This window comes from Xenopus laevis, chromosome 1S (assembly GCF_017654675.1).
Source record: "Xenopus laevis strain J_2021 chromosome 1S, Xenopus_laevis_v10.1, whole genome shotgun sequence".
NCBI lineage: Eukaryota > Metazoa > Chordata > Amphibia > Anura > Pipidae > Xenopus > Xenopus laevis.
The window spans coordinates 84,086,453-84,103,405 of NC_054372.1; the positions used below are offsets into that span (position 1 = coordinate 84,086,453).

The 16,953-nt window shown below is 40.2% G+C and overlaps 1 protein-coding gene across 2 annotated transcripts in view; it reads right to left on the reverse strand.

Annotated features, from left to right (window-relative positions):
* Positions 1-16,953, reverse strand: part of mpnd.S (MPN domain containing S homeolog) — a 36,686-nt gene that overhangs the window by 3,930 nt on the left and 15,803 nt on the right. For both annotated transcript variants that reach the window (XM_041579847.1, XM_018243536.2), the window contains exons 5-12: positions 10,017-10,089; positions 9,581-9,677; positions 9,252-9,324; positions 9,053-9,129; positions 8,703-8,871; positions 8,528-8,598; positions 8,349-8,438; positions 2,684-2,776 (exon numbers count right to left, since the gene is read on the reverse strand). In XM_041579847.1, coding sequence (XP_041435781.1) covers positions 2,684-2,776; positions 8,349-8,438; positions 8,528-8,598; positions 8,703-8,871; positions 9,053-9,129; positions 9,252-9,324; positions 9,581-9,677; positions 10,017-10,089 — 743 coding nt within the window. The remainder of the gene's footprint in view (positions 1-2,683; positions 2,777-8,348; positions 8,439-8,527; positions 8,599-8,702; positions 8,872-9,052; positions 9,130-9,251; positions 9,325-9,580; positions 9,678-10,016; positions 10,090-16,953) is intronic.

A 16,953-nucleotide genomic window follows, 5' to 3' on the forward strand; every position in this document is an offset into this window, starting at 1 on the left:
TTAGTCATGTGACAGAAATGACATCAGAACTCACCGTTTATAACTGATGACATCAGTACTCACCGTTTATAAGGATATAATTTACAGGATATTCATGGCTTTTGTGTATTATAATAGAATTAATAATATAGGTGTTAAGTGTGCTGTTACTCAAGCTAGGAACCTCTAGGTTTCTGGTTGCTCTCCCTAACCACTAGGTCAGGAGAGCAGCTGGCAAGTTGTCTAAAGTTGTCAAATTTCTCACTTGGCTTTCCATCTCAATCCAGGAGCCTAATTGATCAGCCCATCCGAGCTTACTCTGCACTTCTCCCATATCAGTTCCTTGCCTGAGCAGCACAGAAGAATGCAAGCTGCCTTTTCATATTTCTGCTATGGGACACTTTGCAAGTCAGATTCAAGCTCAAGATTTATATAAAAAAACTAAAAAACAAAGATAGAGTAATCATTATCTACTATTATAGCAGTTTGGGAGGGGAATTAAGTATTAAAGAATGTTGGTGTTACTGGTCCTTTAATATAGTTCTCACTTGAATACTGTGGCTTGCCCCTAGCTTTTCCTTGTTCTCGCCCTTCTTTGCTTTAGTTCTGGTCCTGTTCCTGCTCCAGTCTTGTTCCTGCCTCTTCACCTCTTCCTATCAGTTTCAGGCTCTTTGCTCCCACTTATGACTTTTAGTCCTGCCTTGGTTTGGTTCTGGCCCACTACAGTCAGTACATCTTGCTCCCAACACTCCTTTGTCCTAATGACTCACAACCCATCAGATCCCTGCATTGCAGATTTCCACTTAATTCCCTAGTAATAGTTGCATTTGACTCCTAATGAGAATAATAGACCTAGCCATCAAACATGATCCCATTATCATGAATAAAATACTATGTGGCATAAAATGGGTGCTAGCTGAATAAAAAAGCAAAATATTAAATATTTTAAGAAACAAGGCACAGACCCAGTAAAAAATAGCACTTATGTACTACAGAAATGACACTCAAGGCAATTATTACAATTAATTTGTAAATATAAGTTCTGCTATATAACCTGTCTTCGATTTGGCAAAATTCATCCACCTGTGTATGGCCAGCTTCACTCTAAAAGACTACCGTTAATTGAAAAACAAATACAGAAACCGTGCTCTGAATTGATGAAGTTATATTTATCAGTTTCTTCAGTGATCCCCAACCAGTAGCTCGTGAGCAACATGTTGCTCCCCAACTCCTTGGATGTTGCTCTCAGCTGCCTCAAAGCAGGTGATTATTTTTGAATTCCGCGCTTGAAGGAAAGTTTTGGTTGTATAAAAACCAGATGTACTGCCAACCAGAGCGTCTTGTAGGCTGCCAGTCCTCATAGGGGCTACCAATAACCAATCACAGCCCTTATTTGGCACCACCCAGGAACATTTTTCATGCTTGTGTTGCCCCCCAACTCTTTTTACATCTGAATGTTGCTCACGGGTGGAAAAGGTTGGGGATCCCTGAGTTTCTTTATCATTTAGCTGGCCATAGCTTTGACTAAAGCTTCAAAAAGGCATTAAGTGGGGGTGTGCAAAAGGATTGTTTCTTGGCAATTCTAGGAAATATCTAGGTGGCCCATTTGCTAGTTCATACAATGTTATCACTAGATTTCTGTAGCTAAACCAATTGCTTTACAAGTCCAAGAGGATTGATTATTTACAGTACATATTCTCACAAAGTGCTCGTTTCTGAAGTAGAAAACAAAGTACACAGAAAAGTCAGTGATCTAATTTTCAGACAGACTGATTCCCATACAGTAATAATGTATGTTTTTTTCAAGCAGCACTAAATAATATTATGTGCCTTTGCCAATATGAAAGACATACAAAACCATTTTGCTAAAGAAAGTAAAGACAGTCTGTGTATGAAAGGGAGTGTAAATGTGTAATTATTTTAGCCAGAATATTTTAGCTTATCATTACAGAATCCAAATTGTTCAAAGCGATTGTCTAGCAATAAGGGGTGCACATATGGGATTTTTTTCAAATTAATTGTCATGGTCTTCAGATCTTTCTTCTTGCCCATAAAACTCTTATGAGCTTGTGGGTGTGTATAGAACTCTTTTGGCTGTCCAACAAATTCAAGCAAAATTATATGATACAATAATAACCTTAGTTGGTTAAAGTATTGACATTTGGATTTTAAGTTCTTTTTAACAAACACCCATACTACCACTCTTTTCCTATTGAACCTGTAGCTCTGAAACAAAGTATAGTCTTGTCACTGCTCAGCTGTGTAACTCATTCAGCCATGTTTCAGCATTACCAATTACATTATAATTCTCATCCAATGGCACTGGCAACAACTGGTGAGCATCAGCACAATCTTTCTTTTATGGTGGGGGGGTATTTATGAGAGGTGATGGTTTTTTACCTGTCTATGGGTGGAAAGTTCTTATTTTATTTGACCTGCCCTTCTCCCATCCACTTCAACATCCTCTGTGTTCTCCAGAAGTAAGGAAATCACACCTCACAAATCTGAAAACATTCTCCAGAGCATTATAGCTTCTTAAAAAGTTATTTTTATTTTAAACAGCTGACATTTTGGAACAGCTGTGTGTCCCTTTCTCAAAGTATACAGCAATGCTTTAAGAAGCTTTAGTGCCATGCAGAATCAAGTTGGTATTCTTAGTTTCTATCATCTTTACAAGCAAGGGTGTAAGATAAATATGATCTACCTTTAATTTGTCCAGATAGGTCTTGTCTTCTTTCCATATTTCCTGGAATGGTATTAGATCTGGAGACCCTTTATAGAATTCTACCAACATCATCTGGATGGCAGCAGTTACAAGGGGAAACATGTGTTAATTACATAATTGAGTTATTATACAAAGGAAGTGGTATATGACGCATGGATTTACATCTAAAAAATGATACATTTTTACATAAAGCAACTTGAGACAGAGAAGCCCATAAACACTCATCCTTAAGGGCAAGTCAACCCCAAAATAAAAATGTGTCTAATAAAAGAAAACGTATTTCTAAGCAATACACATTTATTAAAAATAAATAGCAAAACAAGGTCCTCAACCCCCCGAAAAATATTTCCTCTAAAGTTACTGCTCAGAATTAGGTTTTCTTTTATCATGCCCTTGTAGATTTATTTTTTGGGGTTGACATTCCCTTTAATTTCTTCATTTATTCAAGCATGCATTCAGATCTTTCCCATCATATCTGGTAAAATAAAAAAGGGGGGTAAGAAATGTAATAACCAATGTGCAACTAAGGCTTAAAATAGTAACTGTATATATACTGTAGTATATATATATATATATATATATTTAGTCCAAAAATAAAAGGAAGCACTCACGGCATAAAGGTTGTTAGAAGTCCTGAATCATATAAACATCTACGCGTTTCGGTACCTCAAGGGACCCTCATCAAGATGTGAATGTTTCAAATGCCAGATGAACCTAAATACCCCCCACCCACATCAGACCCTCCCTACGATCTACTGCACATGCGCCAAACGTCATGAAAAGAAATCAGAAAACTTCGTGACTTTTGGCGCATGCGCAGTAGATCCGTACCGGCGAAATGCTCCTACTGCGCATGTGCCAAAACGCCGGTCAAAGCAGGAAGAAGACCGCGTGGAAGAAGATGGTGCCTGTGAACTCCGTGGACTGGACCTACGCAGAAGGGTAAGTAACAAATTAGGGGCATTTGCCCAGCGGGACGGGTAGGCCAGGGGGGAGGAGGGAGGGTGGGCAACACATGAGAGGGGGGAGGGTTTTTGCGCCGATTAGGTTTCCTTCTGCTTTAAAGCTGCCAACTGGTCAATCCCTCTCACCTTCTCAAAATGCTACAGAATGGACATTGATGCTTTTCAGGAAGCAGGCTTCTTATAATATGCATTATGAAGAGGGGAGCAGGAGTTTTATAATGTTGTTAATTCTCACTCTTTCTATCAGGCAGGAGACAGATTTAACTCCATATGTACTGCTGTATGGATTTGAGACAAAACAAATTATGGTAAGTCAAATTTCATCTGTCCCTATAGGAGGATGAATAACTTCTTGTGGGCCAGATGAGTGAAGTCATTGGTATATTTATTCCTAATGATAATTTTGTAAGTCGTGGAAATATTAGGTTAGTTACATTTTAATACTTTGATTAGATCTCCATTAATATATGTATCACCTATTATAACGGAACATAATAGAACATTTTTAACACAAAACAAAACCAGAGAAGTGCATTTCTGTACTAAAGATATGCCAACGTTCTCCTGAAAATGGCAACATACCAAAATATACCTAAATAGGGCTGCGTAGAGTAAATGGTTTCCAAAGTTCAAGACTTAAAAGGGTTTGTACTAACATTTCATACATTTTAACATGTATTTTTCATTTATATTTCATATGTCTTTTTTAAAGGTTAGTGTTGTCATGTGTATATTTGTTTTAAAGATTCTGGCTATTATCTTACATTCAATGTGCATAATGTGTGCAACATTTATTTTTCAATCCTTAATGCAGTAAATGTATTGTTTTTCCCATGTGTACCATGCAAATATTGGGTAGACAGGATAAATACATTGCAGCCTCATGCTTTTATATGGTCACTCCTCAGTGATTTCTAATATTATTATTATTATTATTATTATTAACATGTATTTATAAAGCGCCAACATATTGCGTAGCACTGTAATGTAAATGTGATTATACAACTAAATCACATGAATTCTATACATAGAACATATGGAGTTACATACATCACAATCAATACAGGTACAAAAGGTGAGGAAGGCCCTATGCAAAAGAGCATACACTCTAAAGGGAAGGGAGTAATACACAAGGTGTGGGAGTGGGCAAGATCGAATTAAGTGGGTGAGAAATGTGGTACTGTATGCGGTGTTGCGTTTGGTAGTTAAGCAGAGTGAGAGTAGGCTTCTCGAAAGAAGTGTGTTTTAAGAGATTTCTTGAAAGCAGAAAGGTTGGGAGAAAGTCGAACAGACCGTGGGAGAGAGTTCCAGAGGAGGGGTGCAGCCCTTGCAAAGTCTTGAATGCGAGCATGTGAGGAAGTAATGAGAGGAGAGTTGAGTAGCAGGTCAGTAGAGGAGCATAGTAAGTGGTTGGGTGAGTATATAGAGATGAGTTCAGAGATGTAGGGTGGGGCAGAGTTATGAAGTGCCTTGAAAGCCAGTGTCATTCATTTGAATTTGATTCTGAAAGGTAACGGAAGCCAGTGCAGGGATTGACAGAATGGCAAGGCCGAGGAGCGGTTGCTGAGGTATATGAGCCTCGCAGCAGTGTTCATTATGGAGAGGTGACAGTCTCTGGAGGGGAAGGCCAATTAAAAGAGAGTTACAGTAGTCTAGACGCGATATGATGAGAGAGTGAATAAGAATTTTGGCAGCATCTCGGGTGATAAATGATCGTATTTTGGATATGTTCCTTAGGTGGAAGTGACATGATATAATAAGTGACTGGATATGAGGAGTGAATGACAGGGCAGAATCTAGGATAATCCCAAGGCACTGGGCCTGGGGAGAGGGGGTGATAGTGGAATCGTTAACTATGATGGATACTACCGGGATGTTACTGGTGTTAGTTGGAGAAAAGAGAACCATTTCAGTTTTAGAGAGGTTTAATTAAAGGTATCGTTGCGACATCCAGGGAGAGATAGCGGACAGGCAGGAGGAGATGTGAGTTAGGAGTTCTGGGTTGAGATCAGGAGATGAGAGATAGATCTGAGTATCGTCAGCATAGAGGTGGTAGTGGAAACCATACGAGTTGATTAATTTGCCAAGGGCGGAAGTATAAAGGGAGAATAGTAATGGTCCCAGGACAGAGCCTTGAGGAACTCCAACAGAAAGAGGTAGGGGAGAAGATGATACTCCATTGTAGGAGACACTGAAGGAACGATTGGTGATGTAAAAAGAGAACCAGGACAGGGCTGTGTCACGAAGGCCAATCGAATGGAGGGACTGGAGGAGGAGAGGGTGATCTATGCGGTGTCAAATGCGGCTGAGAGATCAAGCAGTATTAGTAGTGAGAAATGATTGTTGGCTTTTGCGGTTAAAAGGTCATCAGTTAGTCGAGTCAGGGCAGTTTCTGTGGAGTGTTGTGGCTTAAAACCAGATTGTAGGGGGTCCAGCAGGTTATTGTCAGAGAGGAATGAGGTTAGTCGGTTGTAGACTAGGCGCTCAAGTAGTTTAGAGATGAAAGGTAGCAGAGAGATAGGTCGGAGGTTGTCAAGATTGGAGGGATCAAGAGAGGGTTTTTTCAGAATGGGGGTGACAAGAGCATGTTTTAGTAGAGAAGGAAACAGTCCAGTTGAGAGCGAAAGATTAAATAGGTGAGTTAAGGCTTTGATTAGACAAGGATTGGTATTGCGGAGAAGTTTTGAGGGAATTGGATCAAGCGGGCAGGTGGTAAGGTGAGAAGAGGCCAAAAGCTTTGAGACTTCCTCATCAGTGACAGGGGTGAAGGAGCACAGGAGAGACTCGGGAGTGTGGAGGGAGGGTGGTGGAAGTCTAGAGGGAGGGTGGTGGAAGTCTAGGGGGGTTGAGTAGTGTAATGTCCCTTCTGATAGTGTCAATTTTGTTTTTGAAGTGCTCAGCAATATCTTGAGCAGAGACAGATGTGCATGGAGGGGGTGGAGAAGGGGAAAGGAGAGTGTTAAAGGTGGAGAAAAGTTGTGCTGGTTTTTTAGAAAGGGAGTTAATGAGTGAAGTAAAGTATGTTTGTTTGGCTTGGAAGAGGCTGGTGTTATAGGAGCGCAGGGCAGATTTGTAGCTCCAAAAGTCTGGTTCTGAACGGGATTTGCGCACGTGAGTGTCTTTGGAGCACTTTTGTATGAACAGTATGCCAAAGTTGAAGTGGTTTGGGTCTAAAACATTTAGTTTTTATAGGAGCAACCTCATTTAGGGCAGTGGGGAGAGTACTATAGTAGACAGAGGTAGCCGTATTAGGACATGAGATGGCTGAGATATTAGAGTGAAGAGAGTAAAAGGAAGAAGAGAGATGTGACACGTCTATAGCTTGCAAGTCACAGTAAGTACATGTTTGGGGAACAGCAGGGGGTGAGGAGTTAGTGAGAGTTGAAATGTGAGCATATTGTGATCAGAGAGGGGAAATGGTGAGTTAGTAAAATTGGTGGTTGAACAGAGTCTGGTAAATATGAGATCCAGAGCATTACCATTGGAGTGAGAGGGGGAGTCTGAGCACAAAGATAAGCCTAGTGTGGAGGTTAGTGAAAGAAGTTTAGAGACAGAAGAGTTGTTAATGTTGTTAACAGGTATATTAAAGTCACCTAATATGATGGATGGGATGTTAGATGAAAGAAAGTAAGGAAGCCAGGCAGCAAAGTTGTCCAGAAATTGTGCAGTTGGTCATGGTGGTCAATGCAGAGTGAAACAGAAGAAAAGAGCCTAATGCAGTGAGCCTCAAATGAGGAGAATGATAGAGAGGGAACAGGTGGATAAACTTTAAAAGTACAGCGGGGAGAGAGAAGCAAACCTACCCCACCTCCAGGTCTGTTACCAGGTCTGGGAGTATGAGTAAGGTGTAGGCCCCATAGGACAGGGCAGCAAGTGAGGCAGTGTCGGTAGGAGAAAGCCAGGCAGGGGCAATCCTGGCCTCTCTGCCGCCTGAGGCAGCAGCAGTTGCTGCTGCCCCCTCCCCCGGAAATTCGCTCTTAAAGTACCAGGAACAGCATTTTTGCTGCCCCTGGTGCCTAGTGCGGCCCTGCCGCCTGAGGCGACAGCCTCAACTCGCCTCATTGGCGAAGCACCCCTGAAGCCAGGTTTCAGTAAGTGCGAGTAGGTTAAAGGAATTTGCAATGAAATGGTCGTGTATAGCGGTGAGCTTGTTGCAGACAGATCTGGCATTCCAGAGAGCACAGGAAAGATTAATTGGGTTTTTGGGTATAGGAGTAAGAGTTCTGTACTGTTTGAATTTGCTCCGGAGAGAAGGAGCTCGTGGCCGTGATATAACTGGGATAGGGTAAGGGCCAGGGTTTGGGCAAATGTCCCCAGCTGCCAGCAATAGAAAGGAAAGATAGACTAAGTGAGAGCGGGATTTGTAAGTTCTTAGTTTGTATGGAAAAGATAAGTGGAATAGCTAAACAGAGTACTTTATAAACGTCAAACAGATCTCTATAAATATCTCTATAAATTACAGAAGGGGTGCCTTATGCAACAGGCTTAAATGATAAAACCATAACATTGATTTCAGAAGATTACACTGTTAAATTTGGTGTTGCCGCCTCACTAGCAATGTTACTAATAGAGAAGATAGGTAGGAAGTCTGGCAACCCTGGCAATACGCTAGAAAAAATAATGTGACAAAGAAGGAGACATCTTTAAAATGTGCACATGCGTATAAAAATATTTCTTACCATCTGATGCAAGATGTCATTGGTCAAGAAACTGTCCTGTGTATATGTAACTTCAACATCCATTGGGATACCATAATCATTTGGGCGATGCTATAAATTTTGAGAGAGTGATGGAAAAGCACTACATATTATATTTCACTCCTTTCCAACCAAAAATGACCCCTTTATAAACATCTTACCTCTGCAGGAGGCATGACCCAGAAGGGACATATAGAGGATTCTGCTTCTTCATTCAATTGGAAGTAAGGCCCTGAAACAAGAAATAGTAAATATGTGTGCAAATAAAATACCATAGCACAGTCATAGCACAGATTTTATTATTACAGTGTGGGGAGATTGTAAAATATAACTCACCACAGATCACCCCAATACAGGGCTGGAAACTGTTCTCTGTGCCCTGCAATTTGAGCTGATAATCCATCTGTGTCTCTATGTCCTGCAGGGATGGCAGTGATGGACTCTGGGGATGACTGTGATACCAGCCAACCAGGGAGAGACCCCTTAGGAACAAGCTCTGGTATATCTGGTGGTAAAAATGTGTGGTCTGAAAGAAGGAAAACTTGAAAAAGGAAGCCTGGAGTAAAGTAGGCAGTAGAACTATTTTATTTGTAATTCAATTTTAGCAGTTTAATATGCTATATTATTGCATTTTAAACTTCTAGAGTTCATTTCCTTTCTCATTTCACCTTCAACCCAAGAATTACCTCCTCCTCAATGGCAGCAGCAGATTCCGTGTCTCTCAATCGTGCACGACATGGGAATGCCCGGAGCACACTCAGCACTATTAACAGATCATAAAATTATATCTTGCAAAACCAAATACTTAAAATAGGTACAAATGATGATAACAAATTTAATAGAGCTCCATTCTTACAAATTACAATTAAATCATGTAACTCTTACACTGGCTGTTTGTGTCCCAGCGTCCCCCGAGATATCCTACTACCTCACTGCGTGTTAGGTGACTATGAAAGTCCTACAGGAAGAAGTAAAAGCAAACTCAGACTGAAACTCAATGTGGATGATTGAAAAATTCAACTTTCCCATTACAGAGAAATCATTGTATCTATGCTTGTTTGAGTAGGGCCCTATTTACCTCTTGTATCGGTTATTGTTTAGATTTGTATGCAATTCTGTATGTTCATTATATTTATCTGTGTATTCTACAGCACTGCAGAATACATTGACATGTTATAAATATTCGTTCATTATAACAATAATAATATACTAACCAGCAACAGCAGAGCATTACTTGAGACAGACACATGAAATGGCTGAAATTTGTTCAGTGTCATAAAGGAAGTCAATTCAACCAAGGTGTGAGGATCCCTAAAACAACCACAAACAATAGAGGTAGGTAATTGTTATGTCTTGGTAGCCGAGTATGAATAGAGTATAACAGTGCTTTATTAGCAAGTTCATGCAGCCATTACACTTCAACAGTAGCTTCACTCTAACACCCCAAGCTGTATAGAAAGTACTGTGCATGCACAACACAACTCATGTGCACAGTGACACCTACAGGCCATTGTATAAACACCACAGTAATGTCAAGCTATGTCAAGACTGGCATGCCTGTGTATTACAAGATTACTCAATATTGGGCCAGCAACAGTTCCACTGAATATTAATCATTGGTCCTACATTTGTTAGTTAGTTGTTGTTTACCTTGCAGAATCCCTACTTCCCAGTGTGGAGTATTTCACAGGAACTCTGATTTCCTCCTGTCCACATCGGTGAGCTGTGAAAGTAAATTAGGGATTAAATTATAAGAACAAAGTCATACATATTTTACAGTGGCGTAACTACCGAGGAAGCAGACCCCGCAGCCGCTGGGGGGCCCGGGAGTACAGGGGGCCCGGACGGGGCCTGCTTCCTCAGTAGTATGCGGATACCCGCATACCTCCGTCTCAACCGTCAGATTTACAGCTTTACAGCTCAACCCTCTGTCCCTTATAGGCCGACATCCTGAGCAGCTTGGGGGAAAAAAAAGAGTTTCTAAACTCCACGTCACTCTGGGGGCGGAACCTGCAGAGTGTACAGTGCAGCTGCTTCAATCTGACTGTTCGAGCTGAAACCTGGGGGGCGGGGTGGATTTAGGGAGCAGGTCGGATCGGATGCTATGCAGCCAGGCAAGCTTTACTATGTGTGTCAATTACAGTCTGAGTGTGTGTGTGTTTCTCTGTTTGTGTGTGTGTTTGTTTCTGTGTGTGTGAGTGATTGGTACATTTGCTGCTGTGTGTGTGTGATGCCAGCTGTGCCCACACTCATGCCCCTTTTCCCACTCTATTTACACAGTGCCCAGACAATAAACTCACTCTGTTTTACCATCGGCCTGACATTAAAGTTCCAGGAGCAGGTTCTTTTCTCTCCCCACTAGCCCTGGGCCAAGGTTGTAGCTCTCCGGGTGTTGGTGCTGGGAGTTGTAGTTCAATAACATGTGGAGGGAAGCAAGCCAGACAGGCAGGACAGATGGTCGTTCCCTGCAGATTCCCCCCTCCTCCCCCTTCTACCAGACTATCAGCATAGAAAGAATGTAGGGCGGTAAGGATACAAATCACATTTATTGCACTGCCTTGTGGTCCTTTAACCCCTTTCCTTGCCTTAATGTGCAAATTTGCAATTGTGCCATCTGAGGGTATTTATACATGGAATTGCCATTGTACCATCCTTCTATGAGTTCTGGGGGTATTATACATGAAATTCTCCCACTATTATATATGTGCAGAGGGGGCCCTGAAATTTTTTTTGCAGGGGGGCCCTGGCATCCGAAGTTACGCCACTGATATTTTATAATACATCATCATGCAGCAAAATCCTCTGCTGGAGTAACTACTGTAGTTAATTTCTTGTTACTCATGTACATTGTATCTATATCTTATTCCTATAACTCAAATGTAGCAGTGTTGTCACGTGTAAGGGTCAGGCCTTGGTAGCTACTGGTAAGCATGCTATTGATAAGCAATCATTAATTTCCATTATATTAATACTAATTCAAACTACATCTGTGATTAAAATGATTAGTAACTATTGTCAGCAAATCACATCTTGTGATAAGCACATGATAATAAAAAGACAACTTGCTAATATATAACAATAAAAAGCATAGTTAGCTAAAACTGGAAAGGCTGTGATAAAGTTAACCTAGAGATTGATGATTATGACATACATAATTGTATTTAATTCGCTATTAATGCAATAATATGTAATAATATGACAAATCATAGTGATAAAGCAATTTATAGCCAGTAAAATGATAAAGGAGAAAATGATATGATAATGTTGTTTATTCTGCGCTTGATATAATAATAAACGTCATTCTCTTCTATATAACTTTTAACTGTATTTTGTTACAGATATTTGAACCACATCATTTGAGCCACATTGTTTCTAACATTCTAGGCTATCAAACATTTATTAAATTATGAAGACTAAAAAAAGCAAATGCAGAGAAAACAAAACCAGATTTGTTTTAAAATGTGTAAACAAGGTATCTTGTGTAACAGCAAGTATGAAAAATGTGGGGAGTCAAGCAGATATTATAGTATCCCTTTAAAGGGCAGCCACAATACAAAGAAAGCACTTCAGGGCTAACTAATGTAATACGATTTTGGGCTACTTAGACCAACGGGGTTAACAACCAGCTAGTATACTAGAGCATGGGTTACATTTGACTCTAACACTTGAGACTGGGCCTTCGCAAAGTGGAAGAAATGGAAAAGTGGGGTAGTGCAACTACAACTCCCACAGGCTACTGTGCAGAAACTGAATAAAGAAAAGGGTGGCAGGAGGCAAATCAAATAGAACAGCGTAGTTTATTTGTCAGAGACAATTGATCTACAGGGTTACTTACATTGCATACAAACATTTGCAGAATATATTCACAGGCTAAGACAGTACATAGGGTTGCCACCCGGCCAGTATTTTACCTGCCTAGGTGGTAAAACACCTGCCAAGGTTAGGGCTGGTATTACAAATTTACCGGCAATGTAGTTACCGGTAATTTGTAATACCCTTAAAAAAAGCCCTTGGCCCACCCCCAATTCGCTCATGAATTTACCCTTTTTCAGGCTTCTGGCCATTGCGCTTGTTGCCCCGCCCCTTTTTTTTGCATCACTGTGCATGGCTCCACCTCCTTTTGAATCACAGGATCGCCCCTTTTGTTCCCGCCCACCCCACCATCCGGTAATTTTTTTTTAGAAAAGGTGGCAACCCTAACAGTACATCAGAGCCAACTGTATATGAATCCCCTGAGGATGTAGTCAAGGCAGTACAGATTACCTCCAGGCAGAAATACCTCACATGTGGTCTGAAGCCCATTCAGTGGAGTGGTCAGGGAGGAGAACCTAAAGCCTGACACCCTATCCGTTGTGGTCCCTTCACTGTAGGCAAATTTTACAGCCTAGGAAAGCTACTCCCTGCTACACCTGCTTGTTGGAGCACAAAGCTGCTCTTTTTATCTTCTCTCACTACCTTACTTTCCTAGAGAGTCTATAACAGATAGTAACCCTGTCACTAACTAGTCTCATCCACAGGGTCCCTGCTCCCCGATTTCTCTCTCTCTAGAGGTACTGGTTCCTCTAGGGCAACTTGGCTTTACTGGGCCTTGGTATACCTTGGCTCACTGAAAACATCCAGCAACCAGAAGCCAGAGGAAAATCCACCCCTTCTTACTCACTATACCAGGGGTAGACAACCCGCGGCTCTTCATCCTGCTTGCTGCGGCTCAGTCTTGTGGCTTTGCCTGTCATGTTGTCTATACAGCACTCTCACTTGATGGAGGCTTCTTGAGTGTGCGATCGTGGTAAAAAAAAAAATCACAAATATTTCTTGATTTTTGCATTCAGAGTTTAGTAAATAACCCCCTTGTTGTTCATGCCCCGTGGCTGTTATGTATTGGAAGGATATGTTCCAGATGACAAGATGTTTTCAATAAACCTATCACTCTTGATATCCACTTTGCATTACTAGCCCTCCCCACTAAAGAGCTAACTAAGACTCAAAATAAACTTTTAGCTGTGGCAAGAATTAATTTGGCTAAGTAATAGCTACAAACTTCTATCACCACCCATGGAGTAGTTGAAAGAATTAATATGACACAACATCTTTATTGAGACATGGGTTTCTGACCCCAATACACTTGGCAACGTTTCAGACCGCCATCGGTCTTTTATCAAGCTTGATAAAAGACCGATGGCGGTCTGAAACGTTGCCAAGTGTATTGGGGTCAGAAACCCATGTCTCAATAAAGGCATTTTAAACAAAGCGATCTATGGCTGGTGCTGTCGATATCTGCAAATTGTGAGTAAACGGACACATGGTGGAAACCGTTGGACCTGCATCAGATCCTAAGAATTGGGAGGCATAGGTGCTGACTGAGAAATCTAATTGACAACATCTTTATTGGCAGATAAAGTAAATAAACATATGGAAATCTGAACACCCTAGAAGATATATTTTAAATCGAATTGACAACCGTCAAAATATCTGGATTCATATGAGAAAGTATTGGCAGAAATTTTTTTTTCTTTTACCTCCCATGCTAACATTTCTCACCCCCTTGATTGTCTAGTAGTGCTTAAAAATGATACAACATTTTATGTTTGTTTTCTTTTTTGGCTGGAAAATAAATAAAATAGATTATAAAAAGTAAAGTTTGGAAAAATCAAATTACAGAAGTTGGAGATATATCAAGAGAACTATCGAGAGCTAGGTCTTGTTTTTACTATCTAGGAAGAATGGCAGGACACCAAGGGCTGTGGTCTCATTAATTACCTTCCCTAATACTCAAGAGAGAGCTATTTAACCAATAAAACCATAAACTCAAGGTACCTTGGAAACAAAGGTAGAAAAAATGAAAACGTAAGGTTTGGACAATATTCACTACATAAGGCTGCTAAATAATTTTTAGAATAAAACACAAGCATCTACAGGACCTCTGTTTTTTACCTCAGCGCTTGATAATTATATCAAGTTTGTATAAAAACCATACCAATAATAGCATGCGCGCTTCGCTTTCTGACCAAGACCACTCGCCCTTTGAGACCATTTGATTTCTGAAAGATGCCACCTCATGAACTTAAAGGACCAGTAACATAAATTTTTTTTTTTAAAAAAAATTAGTTTCTACTTAACGAAAAAAAAAACACCATGGCAGTTTTAACTTTCAATTCGCAAAGTCTTTATTAAGAAATTACTTACCGATTCTCTGCTAGTGCCCCTCTTCAGAAACAGCAGGAGGACGACGATCCATCGTGCGGCGCTCAATCTCTCCTCCCTGGCTATCTCCTATAGAAGGCAGGGAGGAGAAATCAAGCACCGCACGATGGTTCGTCGCCCTGTCTCCGTTTCTGAAGAGGAGCTCAAGCAGAGAATCGGTAAGTAATTTCTTAATAAAGACTTTGCAAATTGAAAGTTAAAACTGCCTTGGGGTTTTTTTTTTCGTTAAGTGAAACAAATTTAAAAAAAAAAAAAAATTCTGTTACTGGTCTTTTAATTGTCCTTGTTAAAGGTTTTAGTTTGCCTTTTCTCTATTCTTTTGGGCACATTTTCAATGCTAAACTGTACTAGTAGTTACCCACAGCAACCAATTAACAAATTACTATTACTGAGCTTTATTTATATAATGTATTACACAATAGTCCCAACCATGCACACATTTACAAACATGCAATAGGGTCAACATACTATTAAAGTGATTCTGGGTTTTTTCCAAAACAAATCTGACATGGGGCTAGACATATTACTTTCCCATGTGCCCTCAGTCATGCAATTTATGCTCTGATAGACTTCAGTCACTCTTTATTGTTGGACTGCAAATTGAAGTGATATCAGACCCTCCAGAACAATGGGACTTTAACAAGATAACAGTTCCCTGACACCTGCATTGCTCAAAAATACTCACATGCTACCTAGTGGTACATATAAGAATTGAACTCAAAAACAGTTGAATTGAGCATGAGAAACATCTGAAAGCAGCTTCATTGTGAAGTGCTGGTTCTTTCTGAAAGCACAGGATCAGGCACTATGACCTGAGATGGCTGCCTACACACCAATACTACATCTTAAAAAATTAATTTGTCAGTTTAGGAATAACCTGAATTAGTAGAGTGAATTAGTTGTAATGTAAATGGTATAATTTAGAAATAAAAACTACACAAGAAAAAATCATGACAGAATTCCTTTAATCTGCCTGTATGCTCTTGGAGAAAATCACAATATCTGTTGGAAACTGAAAATGATATGGCAAAAGTATATAAATTCCATACCAAAATCTGAACCCAGGACCCCAGGACTCCAGCAATAAAAGGCAGTAATGCTAGTTTGGGTAAAGTAATGATAATGGGGGATTTTAATTACCCAGAAATTGACTGGAGCAACAGTACTGCAGATCAGTTAATGGGAACAAATTTAGAAACTTGTTGGATGACAATTTTATGGCACAGGTTGTTGAGGAGCCAACCAGAAAAAATGCTATTCTGGATTTAGTGATCTCAAATGACCCATAACTTATAGCAAATGTGCAAGTCACTGAACCCCTGGGTAATAGTGACCATAATGTTATATAATTTAATGTCTGGTGCAAAAAACAAATATTGACTGGGACAACCAAAACCATGAATTTTGCAAAAGCTAATTTTAGTGCCTTAAGGGCTGCCCTACAGATTATTGATTGGGGCATTACGTTTTCAGCTAAAAACACAGAACAGAAATGGTTGTCATTTAAAATGATATTAAATCATTACTGTTCTCAATTTGTTCCCTTAAGGAGTAAATATAGAAGCTCTAAAAATCATCCTATGTGGCTTAATACAGAAGTAAAGAAGTTAATAGGAAAGAAGAGAAAGGCATTTAAAAACTACAAATCTGTTGGGACAGAAGCTGTATTTAATGAATATAAACACTGTAATAAATGTTGTAAATCAGCAATCCGGAAAGGCAAAGAAAGGAAATGAAGAGTTAATTGCGATGGAGGTGAAAACTAACCCTAAAAAGTTTTTTAAATATATTAATAGTAAAAAGATGCAGGTTGAGAGTGTTGCTCCACCAAATAATGGTACCAGTATGGTTGTAACAGATACAGAAAAGGCAAATGTGTTAAATCAGTCCTTTTCTTCAGTATATACAATAGAGGAGTCTGAGTTCCCAGGCTCACTTTATAGCTGCACTAATGTCTCAGCTCTAGGGATGGGCGAATTTTTTCGCCTCGTTTCGCCGAAAAAATGACGCCCCTAGACTCGTATGGCAGCGTGCGTCAAAAAAAAAAAAGACGCGCGTCAAAACAGTATTTTTTTGACGCCCATAGACTTTAATGGGCGTCTGCGACATTTCGCCGGTGGCGAATTTTTGGCGAAGCGAAACGGGTCAAATTCGCCCATCCCTGCTCAGCTCAATCTAGTCAGTGGCTGACTCAGGATATGATTCATAAAGCTTTAATAAAAATTAATGTAAACAAGGCTCCAGGGCCTGATGGCATACACCCCCGAGTTCTAAGAGAGCTTAGTTCAGTTTTAGACCAGCCCCTATTTCTGATTTTCTCAGTCACTCATCTGGTATGGTGCCTATGGATTGGAGAAAAGCTGATGTTATTCCAATATTTAAAAAG